Source organism: Corylus avellana, chromosome 11 (genome assembly GCF_965113065.1).
Source record: "Corylus avellana chromosome 11, dhCorAvel1.hap1.2, whole genome shotgun sequence".
Lineage (NCBI taxonomy): Eukaryota > Viridiplantae > Streptophyta > Magnoliopsida > Fagales > Betulaceae > Corylus > Corylus avellana.
Genome location: NC_142500.1, coordinates 16,438,522 through 16,455,359, shown reverse-complemented (window position 1 = coordinate 16,455,359; position 16,838 = coordinate 16,438,522). Strand labels below are relative to the sequence as shown.

Here is a 16,838-nt window from a genome sequence, read left to right as displayed (position 1 = left end):
TAAGTGGGTTAGGTCTAGGGTTTTGTCGGGGGTATATATACATCATTATAGAAGAGAGAAGCACGAATTTTCACCCCCAGAGAGTTCGTCGGAGGCTGTGCTAAGAGAGATCATATGTGGTGAGCGTTAAATTAAATCTCTTAGAGTTTTAGTTATTCCTTTGATAAATCTACGGTTGAAAAGTCTATCGGAAGGGTCCGGTAAAGGAGAATCAAGTTGAAGAAGATTGTGAGCAAGGAGACGAGTTGTAGGCTTGTCGATCTTACAGAGCCAAGGTCTTGCAAAGGGTTGTAAGTGTTCCTAGTGTCTGTAATCTCTGGATAATCTTTTGATAGTGATTTCCTGGGTTTGGCTGCCCCGGAGAGGTTTTACTTTTAGATCGGTTTCTAAAAGGTTTCCTCTTCGTAACCAAAATATCTGTGTCTGCCTCTTTATTGCTTTATATATTTTGGGTGATTGAATTGTTTATTGCTTCATAATATTAATTCCGCATAAATTGTGATAAAGAAGTTTTTGGAGTCGGCATAACGTTTTTCAATTGGTATCAGAGCGGGTTCACTCTGTTTGGATTAAATTCTTGAGTGAGATCTGTTGACTCCTATTTGCTATGAATACTTCTCAAGGGGAATATGATCTTATAAACTCCTTCAACAATTTGTTGAAAAAATTCACTCTTTTGAGACATCAATACACAAATTGTTTGGGGGATTTTCAAGATCTTAAACATGTGAATGAATCTATTGTTAATGAATTGTCTGAATCACATGTCCTAATTGATTCTTTGAAATCCGATAAAGAATCTTCGGCGAATGATTTGTCTAAATCACATATCTTGATTGATTCTTTGAAATCTGAGATTTCTGTGCTTGTTGAAAAGTCTTTATCACTTGAGAATGAATTGAATGTTTCTAAGGAACTCTCACGAAATTTCTCTAGTGATAATTTGAAAAGTTTTCTTTGTACTAAAGAATTTGTTCCTAACAAGCCTAGTATGATTGTTGATAATGTTGGTGCATCTACTTCATATGTTTCTAATGAGTCCTTGAATGTTGAGCCTGTGAATGTTAAAGAAACCAAGGCTAATTTTTCTAAGACTCCTTCAGTTAAACAAACTCAAGGTAAGTTTTTTCCTACATGCCATCATTGTGGGATTGTTGGTCACATTAGACCAAACTGTTGGAAATTCAAAGCTGCTCCAAAGAAAGAAAATCATGCAGCTGCTCCGACTCTCCATAGTAAGAAAGGTAAGAAAATTTATGTTAAGCATCATGCATCTTACCCTAAGCTTAGAGTCATGCATCCTCATAGAAAATTACCTTCACAAAGGTTTGTCCCTACATGTCATCACTGTGGCAAAGTGGGTCACATTCGACCTCACTGTTTTAATTTGAAACCTCATGTGCATATAAATAAAAATTCCTATTCTAGGAAAGAAAGTGAGGGTTTGGTCATAATGATGAGAGAAGTGCTATCTAGGCTAGATAAGTTTAAGCAAAGTCATAAGTCTAGACCTAAGATTTCTCAAGTTTGGGTTAGGAAGGATGATACCATTCACCCCTTGAGGGGGAGTGGTGATGATCTCACCTTATGTTAGGTGAGTCACCCACATGTCTAGGATTGTTTTTCTTGCATATCTTTGCATATCCTAGAGCATGTTGTTTTTTCGTTTTTCATTGCATTTTTGTTTTATTTTGTTTTGAAATTGTATTTTGTTTGTGTGCATTTCTTTTGTGAAAAATAACAGAAAGACAAAAATATTTTACTTTGGTTGTTTTTTTCTTTCTTTTCTTTATTTTGTCTTATGCACCTAGATAGTTCATTAATTTCTCATGTTGCTTTTTATGAATTTAATTCCTTACGTCTTGGAATGTTCTTAATATGCATGAGATGAAAATTTGTGTCAATGGACTTGTTTTTGTGGTTACCTAAAGCCTGAGCTTATGTGGTACTTTTTGCCTATGCTTTATCTCTTGTGCACAGTTAAGCTTAAATTGAGGTTTTGTTTCACTTTATTTGTGAGGTTTGTTAGGTAGCCATATGAGGTTTTTGACTAGTCATATTTTTCAAATTGACCACATGCTAGTTGAACCTAGGGCTTAAAAATTCCTGCTTTCTCTGTTGTGATAAGCACCAAAAGTTTAAGGACACTTTCTCAAAGAGAAAAATAAACAAAATAGTGAAACAAATAAAATCAAAAGATCATATTCCAAAAGGAATTTATTTCACTGTGTCAAACTTGTGCAAAATATTTTACAAAGAGAATTGTATAGGATGAGAGTGGCTAGGCCCTAGTATGATAAGGTTTGACTTTTGATTTGATATACTTGTCAAAACCTCATGGTGGTGAAACTTTCTCCTCATTTTGTAAATTGAAAATTTTTCTCTTTGGATGGCTTACCCACACACCACACAAGCATAGGTTGAATGGAACATTTTCTCGGCTTGGGTTAAGCAATATGAGTTTCTAGCCATTTCTAGTCTCATGTATATTTTGCATATTTGGAGCATGTTTGGATATTCATTGTGCAATACATGAGTCATTGATGTGTTATCATGTGTGTTCATTTAACTTTTAAGGGGGAGAAACATGCTTTGCATTTCCAGTTTTCTGTTGATAATTGAGTCATACATTGAGGGGGAGTTTTGCTGATGTTTCTTTATAATCACGCATTCTACGTCATTTTTTTATCATGAGTTTTATTTATGTCTTCTTGTTCCACATATGCCTTGATGTATTTTGTGAAGTGTTTCAGGAAACATGAAGACCTTTTGTCATTCTGTGACAAAAAGGGGGAGTAAATATGGGGAGATGATGGGATTGGCTCGACATTTTGGTTTTGTCACTGAATTGCCAAAGAGGGAGTTTGTTAGTTCTTGTGTTGGCTTAATTCAGTTCCAAAATGTAGATGTTACTGTTCACGGCTCAAACACTGATATAGAATGCTCAGAATCCAATCTCCACCGTTCATAATGTAGATTCATGTGTTATGAACGTCCCTGCAAAATTTCAGCTCAATCGGACCGTAAACGCCCATCGATCGGAGCTGTTGATGAAGACTGGACAGGCCGGGTCCGGACCGCAATTCCCCGGGTCCGGACCTCATTTCCAGAAACTAAAATCTTGCTCCGCGAAGCCGTGTCCGGACCGCCCATTAACATGTCCGGATACCCCGTAAGTTTTAGGCCCAAAAACATGATTTTAAGTGGGTTAGGTCTAGGGTTTTGTCGGGGGTATATATACATCATTATAGAAGAGAGAAGCATGAATTTTCACCCCAGAGAGTTCGTCGGAGGTTGTGCTAAGAGAGATCATATGTGGTGAGCGTTAAATTAAATCTCTTGGAGTTTTAGTTATTCCTTTGATAAATCTACGGTTGAAAAGTCTATCGGAAGAGTCCGGTAAAGGAGAATCACGTTGAAGAAGATTGTGAGCAAGGAGACGAGTTGTAGGCTTGTCGATCTTACAGAGCCAAGGTCTTGCAAAGGGTTGTAAGTGTTCCTAGTGTCTGTAATTTCTGGATAATCTTTTGATAGTGATTTCCTGGGTTTGGCTGCCCCGGAGAGGTTTTACTTTTAGATCGGTTTCTAAAAGGTTTCCTCTTCGTAACCAAAATATCTGTGTCTGCCTCTTTATTGCTTTATATATTTTGGGTGATTGAATTGTTTATTGCTTCATAATATTAATTCCGCATAAATTGTGATAAACAAGTTTTTGGAGTCGGCATAACGTTTTTCACCTTACGTGCATTCAAACCAGTCATTTAGCCATTTGAACGTCATGCCTCATACTATGTTTTTCATAAACCGACTGGCCCATTAAACCTCATTTTTTTTCAAGGTCTATATAAGCATTATAACCACAACTTTCACCAGAACATGGGGCCATTATTCTATATTCTTAGAGAGAGCTTTTGCATCCCTATGCCTTCATAATCAAACCTCTTCTAGATTTTGTTAAACCACACAAACTAATCAACCCTTTAGCTAGCGGAATTTCGGGTTGCTCTTGAATTAGGATCCTCTCCGATTCATTTAAACTGTATAATATCCAGTTAATTATATTGAAGGGATATTTTGTCACTTCAAAAAGTGAAAAAATAAAAATATTCCTCAAATATAACTAACTGGATATTATCCGGTTCAACTAAACTAGAGAAGATCCTATTATGTTGCTCTTAGAGTGGATTTTTGAGGTTGGGTGCTCTTAGAGTGGTTTTATTTTTGAAGAATTCTTTCAAAATGTTTTTATTTCGTCACCAAACTTCTTTGGTTCGATTGATTTTATGCTTTAGTTAATTTCGGCGATAGTGTTAGATTGTTAATTTTAAATTTATTGTGACTACCAAGAAAACACATTCACCACTCTAGGTGTTCTTTTTGTACGAAAGTATCAGCAAATGAAGCCTCCCATTTTTAGTAACAGGTAGAATGAAATGTAAGCCAAATTTTGCAATTCAATGTCTTCACAAATTTAGTGGAGTTCCCATGCAATTTATTTCAACTGCACCAAGATATTAACAAGGACGTATAGTATTAAATCAGTACGTAACAATGAGATTGACTTTACAAAAAAAGAATCTATAGCAAAGACTATAACAATAGAAGTGAGCATGCTGGAAGAAGAGTAAGGCAGGATCACTGTTCTTCCTGGTTTGTGAATGTTTGCTGATGGGAAAGCAGAGATAACTTGTTATCAATATCATTCAAACCATGGCTCTCCTGCCATTCACAATCAATGTCAATGTCAGTGCCATTCAAAGGAGAGTCATAAGCGTCCAGTTTGTGCATTTCTGATACTATCAGTGCATCCATTCTTGCCCGTTCGCGGTCTCTTGGGTACGTGCAATGGAGGAACGAGTAGACAAAGCAGCAAATTGCAGTTGGAATGCTAATTGTTAAGTAGAGTGCCTTGGCAAGTGATGCAGCATTCTCTTTATCTGTCCCAATTTCTACGGGGTTTGAAGATTTCCTATTTGGTTTATAACCAAAAACGTGCTGAGCCAAAATCCCAACTACAGCAGGAGCAAATGATGCTAGCATGGACTCAAATGATGAATCCAAAGCATAGATGCTTGTACGAGACTTCTCTGGGACTATCTCTGCAAATATCGGACTGTACACCATTTACATATATATCAACGAAATTAGTAGTGAAAATGTTAATTGTAACTTCATTAGTTCAAGTTGAAGTTGCATAGTAGAGGATAAGGATTCTTTCCATTTCATTTGAAATTGATTTAAAGTTAATGCATTCAACGGTGTACATAATGCCATATTATTTTAAAAGACGTGCCAACATTGACGCAATGTACATCGTTGGATGTACTAAATGGAGAGGATCCTTGTCTGAAAATATAACCCGCTGAACTTCAATATATGTTTCTAATTTAATAAGGATACTCCTAATCATAGTCATCAATACTTCTCAACCGTGGAAAAAAGTGCAGTGAAGAACATGTTTTCCGACACACTACCACAAACAATTTGAAAATACTAAAACACTAGAAAGAGAGAATGTGCAGAGAGAACATAATGGATTTAGTAGTAGGCATACTTGTTAGTTGCTGGAGCAGCCCAGGATGTGCAAAATCCAGTGATGAACAAAACCAGTCCATGCAAGAATGCAGTGGATGGATCATCAGGCAATACTAGTAGCAAAACTGCTGTTAAAGGAATGGCTACACCCGTGGTTATCTGTGACATAATTGTTCTTCCAGAATTGGGTAAACGTTTTGCAATGATATCCACCATCCATCCACCAAACAGACCACCAAGTGAAACACCAATCACTTGTATGGTCCGAAGGAATGCTGTCTTTTCATGGGAGAAACCTACAAGTTCCAACCACATTGGGGTAAACGCCCAAGCTGCCCCGGCAAATGATCCAGAAACACCTTGAGCCACAATTACCTGGAAAGATGGGATTCTAATTACTGATTTTGCTTCATTAATTAGATCCTTAACATCTGACCAGAAAGGCTTATGGACTCTATTTCTAGCTGAACTATTGCTATCAGAAAAATGCGGATCATTTGCAAATAGGCGGACTAATATACCAACTGTGACACTAATGATTCCAACGAGATGAAAAGAAAATCTCCAACCAGATATCCCCATGACAGAGGTTGAGGCCAAAAGGACAGCGCAAAGCCCACCAATGATGGATCCCAGGTTTCCTGTCAGTTGTAGCCATCCAAAAGCCAAACCACGGTTGCTTTCATCGGTTGAGTCCGCAACAAGGGACTGAATGGCAGGGATGACAATGGCAAGTCCAATTCCATTTAAACCCCGTGAGACTGCCACCTAATTAACCAAATGATTCGAAATGTTAAAGACTCTGCTGCAGATAGTGCTAAAGCAACATATGCAACTATTGAAATTTGTTTACAACTCTCTAGCATATTTCAAAGTTTGTTAAAGTTCTTGAAGCTTCAACATCAGTGAATGCAAGTATGCAACTCTTCCATTAGGACCTACAATTATAAGTTATTTGAGTTTCTTTCTTAATTCAAGGAATGGGCAGGCACCTGACACCTAGAAGCACCCAAATGCAATAAATCTGCATTTCCTTATTTTAAATGTTATAGTTCTTTCCTCATCAAAGCTCAGCTCTGAAAAAACTTTTATAAACCAACAATGATTCACAACTTGAGGATAGTATAAATCAACCAAGGGCTTTCATTTGAAGTGAGTCTAATTAATACACGTTTTAGCATATAAAACATGTAACCGACCAACAGTGAAAAGTTAATAGAACAGTTATGGATCTGCATAAATGAGAATGACAAAACAAAGAAGATAGCTCGAAAGCTCACAAATTTAATCAAACACAAGCAGGAAGAAAAAGTTGTATGGATAATGGATGGAATATATAGGTACCTGGAAGAAGGTGGAGGAGATGGCAACGAGAAAGGTGGCGGCGGCCCAGAGAAAAGCGCCGAGAGCAATGACATGGGCACGGTTGTGATGCATAGCCAGGTAAGCGGCGAGCGGGTAGCAAGAGGACTGCACCACGGATCGGAACAGAGTGAGCGAGCCCAACCCAGTTGGGTCGGTGTGCAGAGCTTCCCCTACCTCCTTGTACACTGCAGGTAACAGTGCCTCGTCGGCGCTCTCCATTATACCAGCCAGATTCACCAGCACCAATGTCACTGTCTCTGATTTCATTTTTCAAGCTGATCTGGAACACTCACACTCCTCTGTTTTCCTCTGTTTCATAGAGGGACAGGGCCTGGGTTTGACTTTTTAGTTGCAGGGGGTGTAGAGCTGGGGAGTGGGAGCTACAACAATGACGAAGGGTCCTGAGAGCGGGGTATTATAGAGAATAAACTGCTTTTATGGGTGTTTTGGTAAAATTGAAGGACATTGTTATAGGATAATCTTCTTTATATCGACGTGGGACATCGGAATTGGAACGCATCTTCATGCGCCTGCCCTTACGCACATGCAGTAAGAGTAGAACTGGCGTCATTATCGAGGTACCTGGAAGAAGGCGGAGGAGATGCCAAGTTGCCAACGCAGAAGTTGGTGGCAGCCTAGAGGAAAGCGCCTGGAATCTGGATACAAAAAAACAATCCCAGGTTACTTGGATTTGTTTCACAGAGGGAGAGGAGCTGGGACTTGGGAGCCAGGGAAAAAAGTGGTGGCACATCGCCTGGCAAATGATGGGCCTGGGCCAGGTGGGAAGTCGAGTTCGGTTATTCTGTTTTAATGGCATTTTTATTTGAATTTATTTATTAGATTTCTAATTTCAAGAATATAGTTATTTGATTTTGCCCAGATTCCAAATAGATCTACTCTCATTTTTTAGTCAAATGAATGATTTGTCAAATGTCATATGTGTTCTAGTTGACACGTCAGCGTTCATATGAACGCTTATATCATTAAGCATCAAGTAAAAGCCAAAAAAAAAAAAAAAGATTCACTTCTATAAACAAAAACCATCTTCCACGCCATTCTAATCTTCAAAATTTGTAACGTTAGAGGAAAAACAGTTAACTTTGATGTTGAGATAGACCTTAATGTGTCAAATGAGACACACGTGACAGATAGAAGAAACCGATGAAATAATAGAGAGATCAATTTAAAATATGGGCAAAACTTAAGGATCTTATTTTTAAAATTGAAAATTCAAGTAAAAAATTATAAAATACAGGTGAGAATTACAAATTTTATTAAAAATACAAATAAAAATTATATGAATTAAAAAAATAATAATAATAATTCTTCCAAGAGAAAAATTTATCATTTTTTGGATTTGTTTCCTGATCTTCATGGGTCGGGTTAACAAGTAGATCCTCATAACAACAACAAAATCTTTTCTTAAGACTCATACTTCTAATTTATAAGATGAAAAAAAAACACAACGATAAAGAATAAACAAGTAATACACTAGATAATGTTTAAGAAGTGCAATTTGGTCATTTCCTATAATACTGTACAATTTGGTCATTTCATCTCTCCATTACTATATGTACTAGGGCAGAACCAGAACCAGAAAGTTTGATCAGAGAGCCAAAGTATATGAAGAGAAGGGAAAGTAGAGGAGAGCGGGAGTGGGCCAAAAAAAGTTTTGGGCAGGGGAGGGGCCAATGAGCTTAAAATAATTTTTTTCTGAGGATTTGGGGGCCAAATTTTATTTTGGGCAGGGGCCAATGGGCTTTAAATGATTTTTCTTTTCTACTACCTAAAATATTTTTTCTAAGGAATTTGGGGGGGGGGGGGGCATGGCCTACCCGGTCCCTCCTAAATTCCTAATTCTGTCACTGATATGTACATTGTGATTTTCAATGGACCATTGCATAAGTTCATTCAAAATAAAACAATTTTTTTAAAAAAATAAATAAATAAATCTTAGCTCAAATGCTTCTTTCTCCTTTAAATAGGTAAGAGTATGAGCAACTCAAGATGTGTGCTTAATTTGTTAATAAAAAATGGGGAAAAATGTTAAATTAGTCGATGTGATTTGAGGTTTGTGACAAATAATTCTATGTGGTATGAGTGTGATACAAATGACTCCCATCGTGCAAATTTTAATCTTTTTTTCGGTGGGATTATTATGAAATTACAAATTTAAAAAGGGGGATTAGTGCTCTTCGGAGGTGATTCGGCAACTCCCTTGAACCAACCCCTCGAGGCGGTTCGAAAAAATGGCTGGAGAGAATTATTTATAAAGATGAATCATATTAATTTTACCGGGTAATAACAAGATTGATATACAAGAATCAATAAACTGATGAAGCTTTTTCATTATTTGACTTTATTGTTCTCCCATACTTGAGAATTTTAGCTAAGATGAAAGCAGAGTAGAATTCTCATCATTATCATTCAACACAAGGCTCTTTTCCACTTTAAAATCTGCCTCTAGCTGTTGCATTTCGGATTCTATCAATGCATTCATTCTTGCCCGTTCACGGTCTCTTGGGTATGTACAATATAGGAAGGAGTAGATGAAGGCACAGATTGCCATGGGAAACCCGACTGCTGTGTAGAGTGCCTTGGCGAGCGACGCAGCATTTTCTCTATCTGTTTCAATCTCTACAGCGCTTGATGACCCTTTTGGAATCGGTTTATAGCCATAAATATGCTGAGCCAAAATGCCTACTACGGCGGGAGAAAATGACGCCGGTACCGTCTCAAATGCTCGATACAAAGCGTAGATGCTCGTACGGGACTTCTCTGGAACTATCTCTGCAAATATGGGACTATCAAGAAAAGTCAGTATCTTCAGTATCTCTAATTCCTCTGTTTACTCTGCTTTTGTATTATATATGAGTTTTTTCACTTGCAAACACCGAAAACAGAACGCCCTTTTGTTTCTCAAGATTGAAAAGGCAAAACATAATTGATCTGAGTATATATATATATATATATATATATATATACGTACTTGTTAGTTGCTGCATTTTCCCAGGAGACGAAAAATCCGAGAATGAACAAGACCAGCCCATGCATGAATGCTGTGGATGGATCATAAGGCAATAGAAGGAGCAAAATTGCAGCAAGAGGAACAGCCGAACCCGAGCTTATTTGCGACAGAATAATCCTTCCAGAATTGGGTAAGCGTTGTGCAAGAATATCACCCATTTTTCCACCAAACAGGCCTCCAAGGGCAAAACCAATTGCAAGTATACTCCAAAGGAATGCTGTTTTTCCATGGGAGAAGCCTATGAGCTCCAGCCACATGGGGGTGAATGACAAAGCTGATCGAGGTAATGAGGCAGAGACACCTTGAGCCACAATTACCTGAAAAGATGGGATTCTCATGACAGATTGTGCTTCTTGAATTAGCTCTTTAACGTCCGACCAGACATTCTTTTGATTATCATGAAAAACTCGAGTCTTAGAAAAGCGTGGATCCTTTGCAAAGAGGCCGACAAATATCCCAACAATGACACTTACGAAAGCAACCCCAAGAAAAGCGATTCTCCAACCAGGTATGCCCATGACTGATGTTGAGGCGACAACAACAGAAGAGAATCCACCAACGATGGAGCCGAGGTTTCCTGTAAGGTGCAGCCATCCAAAAGCCATGCCACGATTGCTGTCATCGGTTGAGTCGGCGATGAGGGATTGAATTGAAGGTATGACAATGGCAAGTCCGATTCCAGTTAAACCCCGTGACACTGCTACCTAATTATACCCAAATCATCCCAATCTGTTATAATCAAAGAATGCAACTATTCCATTACAACTTCAACTTTCTGAGCTTCTTAAGTTCTTAAGTTTTTCCAAAATCTGTTAAAATATGCTGCAATTCTTTCCTTATCAGATTTCAGATACCCATGTTGTCATTTTTTTTTCTTTTTTCTTTTTTTGGTGAGCAGAAAAAAATAATAATAATAATAATCCATCTTGCTGATTTCTTAAACCAACTCAAGAAAGTAGTAGATGGGTACAGATCTACAAACCCCAACAAGCGAACAAGAAAATCTACAACATTATACTATATATATCAATAACATTTTTCAGAGAGTTAAATACAAGCAGGAGAAAGAGTTAGATAGAGAGACCTGGAAGAAGGTGGAGGAGATGGCAACGAGAAGGGTGGCAGCAGCCCAGAGAAAAGCGCCGGCGGCAATGATGTGAGCACGGTTGTGACGCAGAGCCAGGTAAGCGGCCAGTGGGTAGCAAAAAGATTGCACTATGATTCGGAACAGAGTGAGCGCGCCCAAACCAGTTGGGTCTGTGTGCAGAGCAGCTCCTACCTCCTTATACACCGCTGGCAACAACTTCTCATCAGCTTTCTCCATAATACCCGCTAGATTTACCAAAATTAATGTCAAAGTATCTGAATCCATCTCGACGGGTCAGCTTCAAATCAAAATCCTCTGTTTTTGGACGGGCGGTGTGAGGGCTGACTTTGCTGGAAGGGAGTTCGATTGGCTTTAATCAAAGTCCTGTCTGTTTCTTTCTGCTCTGTTTTTGGAGGGCGAAGTGATGGTTGACTTTCTTGGAAGGAGTTTGATTGGGTAATGGTGTAGGGGTCTTGAACTTGTTGACCGGAAGATTTGCGAGAATCAAAGGTTGTCCTACTATCAAAGGTTGTTTGTTGCAACTTGCGTAAACTTTGGGATGTGTCTTAGGTTAGGACACTGAACTTTGGGAGTCTAACTGTACCTTTCAGGATTGAATGCAGGCTCAATTTGACCCAAAAAAAAAAAAAAAAAAAAAAAAAACTCTCATACTATTCCTACCAAAATCAAACACATTAATCACTTTTTCTTACTATTAAAATAAAAAAATTACTATAAAACAAATTTTTTACTTTTTCGTACAAAACGATATACTTTTTTCTCACATCAATCAAATCTACTATAATTTCTATCCACTTCATTTTTCAAGTCCTTTGCCCAACACACCCTCCGATTTCCAAAGAAATTAACTTTCCTACAGACATCTCCAACAATCATTTCTCAAAAAAGAAAGAAAAATCCCATAATTCACTTGAAATTTCACACGTTTTTAAAATTAGTTTTTAAGATTAAAAAACTTTCGATTTAAGGTATCAAACTTTTAATTTTTTGAAATATTTTCTATCGGTAAAGATTTTTCGCTAGATATTATCAACATACTCAATTTTTTTAATAAAAAAATTGCAAATATTCATACATAAGTATTTTTGCAAATTTGGTTGAATCTTTGCAATTTTTTATATTAGAAAATACTTCATTTTCTACCTTAAAGTGATTTTAAAAAGTGGGAAGATGAGAAAAGAATGAGGGGAAGATGTGTAACATTTCTCTTTTTAATTTTTAATTTTTTTTATGATAAAAAATTGGTATTTTGAAATTTTTTACAAAATTTAATGGATGGATAACATTGTAAAAATTTGAAAATCCGATACACTAAATTTAAAGTTTTTAAACTTTGAAGAATAATTACATAGCAATGAAAGTTGAGAAGGAATTCAGTGAAGTTTAAAAAAAGAAAATAAAAAATAAGGTTATAACAATCACCATTCTTCAAATTCAAAATAAAGGCTTGCAAATAGCAATGCCCGAATTTAAAACAAAAGCAAAACAAATTTTTTTTTTGACATGTCTGTACAAGAAGGGGGAGAGGGATTCGAACTAGTGCTCCGCTTTATTATGCATAGTCCTAACCGATTGAATTACCTCTTGGGGACGCAAAACAACATATTGAGTTGAGTTGAAAGAGATTAATAGATATTTGGGATGAAGTGAACCTAGGGGGTGTTTGTTAAACACCCCAGCACTGTTCATTTTACAGGACACTGTTCATGGATAAAAAAAAAGAAAAAAAATAATAATAATAATTGGTATGAAAAAATGAAAAAGTGGTATTGAGAAGTAAAAAAATTTGTTTTGTAGTGATTTTTTTATTTGAATAGTAATAAAAAGTAAATGATTAGATATAAAAAGTGAGTGATTTGATATAAAAGTAATAATATTTTTTTGGGAAAAAAATGAAGTAAATAGTGTGGTGGATGTGGGGGAATGTGAGGGAGTTTAACAAACACCCCCCTAGATGCTCCCTCTCTTGTTTTTAATTGATGGGGTGTTCTCTAAAACCCAAGTCAGGTTTGAGATTGGTCATGTAAAATGAAGCCCAAGACTGCTCAAGTGGACTAGCCCATGAGGATGTTTTGTTTTCCATTTCCCAGATTTAGACCCAACCCCATATAAGCTTATGTTGTTCTTGGTTACCCAATAAAAGAAACAAGTAAATTTAACGGGCAACTTTTGACTACAATTGAAAGTTCAAGAGTTTAAATTGAGAAATTTTAAAGTTTTGGGACTTGTCAAATCGTATGATAATTTAAAAATTTAAAATAAAGTTACTCCAAAATTAAATAATATTGTGCCCTTAGAAAAGAAACAAGTAAATAAAGCTGTTGACCTCAAAAACTGTATTACCATTTGAAATTTTTTGTTATTAAGTTGTCTAAAATTTTGCATAAGAGACAGGAGTTACAAGGCCTATTTATCCCGCACAGGTGAGTCCTGTATTTTATATTGCTCAAGACAAATGAACCTTATAACTTTTTAAGTTGTTTGAATTTTTATGAAATTTAGACGACCTAATAACGGGAGATCATCATCTTCTTCAACATGGCATGTTTTTCTTTTGACGCCAAAAAAAAAAAAAATATATATATATATATATATATATATATATAATAAAATAAAATAAAGGTATTTTGAAGAAATTATTAATGATGAATATAATTGTTGACGGAACGTTAAACACAAAACGGAGTTAGGGAAGAGGTCGCCATCATGAACTGTCAGTATCAAGGGATGGGTAACAGTGTCCGTACAGATGAGGGAGCAGGTACAATCCACTGGGCTAGGTGAGGTGGGGGGTCCACTGAGACATGGACGGCCTATCATCATCATGACACGTTAACTCCCTCCGCTGTGGTCGGGCCCACCTAATTAATTGTAACACGTGTACTTTCCCGCTTGGTTTTTGCTTTTCGGGCTTGTGGTAAAAGCCTGAGGTGGAGCTGACGTAAGGGCTTCTCCCTCTGACAAAAGAGATAAATACAAAAATTCAATTATGAGCTTCGCTTTTTTTAATATTTTTATTTACTCTGATAATTCTACATTATACTTGTCAATCTAATATAAATAATTAACTTTGGAAGTGTGGGTACCAAACTGTACCATTCAAACTATGCTCTCTTACTTGATTATAAAAAAAAAAAAAAAAACTATGCTCTCTTACTTACCAAAAAAAAAAAAAAAACCCTATGCTCTCTTTGTTAAAAATTTTTAGTTTTTTATTTTTTTTAAAAAAAACAAAAACATTAATAAACAATTCAAACACAAAACACTTTTAAATATACAAATAATTTTCATCATTATGTTACATAATGACACCTTTTCAAACTTTTTTTAAAAAAAAAAAAACCAAAAAACTTTAACAATCAGAGCCAAAAGTGTCTTTTAGATCCTTTAAATAATTTTTTTTTTTTTTTATTCAAATAAGGAGGAGTTTATGATATAGGTCGAGCAGCCACAATGACATGGGCACCCCAATAAAGCTCCTATAGAAAAAGTAGTACAAAGACATTAGGCAATTGTTTTATTTATAATCCCAAAAAAATCATAAACTAGCCGGGCCTTTGTATGGGCCGCACAAAGCGGTGACAAGGGACAAGATGACTCAATAAGGAGTTCAAAGTGGTGAAGGCAATAACCCTCGTTAAGAGGTTGTTGCAAAAAATGTATTGCATAAAACCAGATGGGAACCATTGAAGGACAAACACCAGCAACAAAAATTTTCTCCACAAGATTGAACCACGCAACATCATGGAAACAATAATCCACAGAAAAATACACTAAAATACAACAGGAAATACAGAAAAACTACAAAAAAAAAAAAAAACTACTTAGAACAGTAGCACCGATGAAGGACGGGCAGTTGGAGGTTTCTGGTGAACACAGAAGATGCACGTGCCGATGAGTGGACAGTAGGACAGAAAGCGGCTAGTGACTACCGAAAGTTGGGAAGCCAAGGGAGGAGGTGGATAGGCGCGTTGTTCAAATATTGCTATTTTGCAATTTACATTAACTTTAGTTCCAAGTGGATGTTGTTCAAATATCTATATATAGGGTTAGGTTGGACTTTAACATAAAGCTTTAATATATAGATTAATTTGTTATAAATTATATTTTCATGCTATTAGCTGTTGAAATAAAATTTTAAGAATAACATAAATACCTTGAGAACCACCGGTGAAATGATTATTTTTAGTATAGGTACAAACCTACGTAAATAAATAAATATATATATACGTAAGTTTCATTATATGTCTATGTGCATATTGGTATAAAATAAATGATACAAAATTTATAAATCATAAATGTATACAAAATTTACTCGTTGTCTTTAAATGGAACTTCAATTTCAAATACAAAATTTTTCTAATTTGTTATATATAGACACGCAAAAAAAAAAAATTAAAAAATAAATAAATAAATAAAATTGAACCTATTTTTTTGGCCCATGAATCTTCTTCACATCTTTGATGTTACGCATGAGCATTAACTCTTATTTTCCTTCTCGAAATAATAGACGCCATAATGCTAAAACGCCATAATGCCTAAATCTCTTTCACATCTTTCACATCTTAGTTTTTCGATCGTTTTGGGTAGGAATAGATTTAGCCATTTTAGGGGCAGATTTGTACTTTTATGGCTATTTTTGTGTTGGGGTTGAATTTTCTTTGTTTTTTTTTATTGTCTGTACTTTTGTTTGATCAAGAATTGTCTAGACATTAAGCTTGTGGATGTGATATGTTTTCAGAGCGAGGAAGATGAGTTACATATACATTGAGTTGAATTTATTTAGAACAGATCTGATGTTACAACTAAAAAGTAGTCATAAGTTAGTAAATATTAATGTCTTAAATAGGTCTTGAATATTTGATTTTTATATAAACATCTATGATTTGTAACTTCGTTGCTTCGGCTATGATTTTTCAGAACTTTTTGTTCTGTAATGTAAGAGCGTTATTCTTGTAATTCTTCTTCAATAAGACTGAAATTCAAAAACAAAAAAAAAATGCCTAAAACATTTCTGATTTCTTTTTTCTTTTCTCTATAATGTTTAAAATTTTGTTTGAATGATAATTGTGTCATGTATTTTAGTGTGTGAAAACTGAAAAAGTAGTGAGTGTAAATTTGTTTACATGATTTCACTTGTTACGAGGCAAAGTGTTTCCACTTGGCCTAAAGTCAATCACCTCGATAAAACAAACAATTGGCATTTGTCAAAAACAACCTCAAAAGTCAACCATAACCTTTTTCTTTTAATCTTTACATCCTTCCCGGCCAAAATATATATAAAGGCATCCCCCTCGAAGTTCACATCCCGATAGCCGATATGACAATACCCACAATTTTTTGTTCTCCTTTTCGGAAACTATTTTTTTTAAGCCTTGGCCTTTTTTCTGGTGACTCCAGCCAATTGCCCTCTCAACATTGTAGTGGGGAAAAGAGTCAATGGCAATGCCCTATAGCATGGGATAGAATAAAAAGAAAAAGAAAAAGAAATATAGCATGATATATATATATTATAAGCTCTTTCCAAGAAAGATATATACTTTATTTGAGCTTCCATATAAAGTCGAAGATTGTTGGACCGCATGACTGCTACCCTTTCTTATGAAGGGTACGTGCCCTGGCCCCTGAAAGAAACATGGGGGCTCTTCTTTTAAAAAAATACTTTTAAAATAAATGTCCACTTTTCTACGAATTGAAAATCTCATTTCTTTATTTGTTATTCTTGTTTTCATTAAAAGTCGTGTCTACCATTTATATAAAACAAATAACATTTGAGATTTTTTTATTTTTTATTTTTTAATT

At 35.8% G+C, this 16,838-nt stretch overlaps 2 protein-coding genes across 2 annotated transcripts; both read right to left on the bottom strand.

Annotated features, from left to right (window-relative positions):
• Positions 1-4,533: 4,533 nt before the first annotated feature.
• Positions 4,534-7,167, bottom strand: LOC132166699 (uncharacterized). Its single transcript, XM_059577568.2, has 3 exons — positions 6,880-7,167; positions 5,555-6,303; positions 4,534-5,113 (listed from the first exon to the last, which is right to left on the bottom strand). Exons 1-3 carry the CDS (start codon positions 7,165-7,167, stop codon positions 4,636-4,638), a joined length of 1,515 nt encoding a protein of 504 aa, XP_059433551.2. The 3' UTR covers positions 4,534-4,635.
• Positions 7,168-9,289: 2,122 nt separating this feature from the next.
• On the bottom strand, positions 9,290-11,300 carry LOC132165906 (uncharacterized). Its single transcript, XM_059576606.2, has 3 exons — positions 11,013-11,300; positions 9,890-10,632; positions 9,290-9,704 (listed from the first exon to the last, which is right to left on the bottom strand). Exons 1-3 carry the CDS (start codon positions 11,298-11,300, stop codon positions 9,290-9,292), a joined length of 1,446 nt encoding a protein of 481 aa, XP_059432589.2.
• Positions 11,301-16,838: the final 5,538 nt, after the last annotated feature.

What these genes read in the sequence shown, in the direction of transcription:
- LOC132165906 (XM_059576606.2), bottom strand. Translation starts at nt 11,300, where the DNA reads ATGGATTCAGATACTTTGACATTAATTTTGGTAAATCTAGCGGGTATT. An exon ending in TCTCCTCCACCTTCTTCCAG is followed by an intron (nt 10,633 to 11,012) that starts GTCTCTCTATCT and finishes GGGTATAATTAG; the next exon opens with GTAGCAGTGTCACGGGGTTT. An exon ending in GAAAATGCAGCAACTAACAA is followed by an intron (nt 9,705 to 9,889) that starts GTACGTATATAT and finishes TTTTCTTGATAG; the next exon opens with TCCCATATTTGCAGAGATAG.
- LOC132166699 (XM_059577568.2), bottom strand. Translation starts at nt 7,167, where the DNA reads ATGAAATCAGAGACAGTGACATTGGTGCTGGTGAATCTGGCTGGTATA. An exon ending in TCTCCTCCACCTTCTTCCAG is followed by an intron (nt 6,304 to 6,879) that starts GTACCTATATAT and finishes TTGGTTAATTAG; the next exon opens with GTGGCAGTCTCACGGGGTTT. An exon ending in GCTGCTCCAGCAACTAACAA is followed by an intron (nt 5,114 to 5,554) that starts GTATGCCTACTA and finishes AATGGTGTACAG; the next exon opens with TCCGATATTTGCAGAGATAG.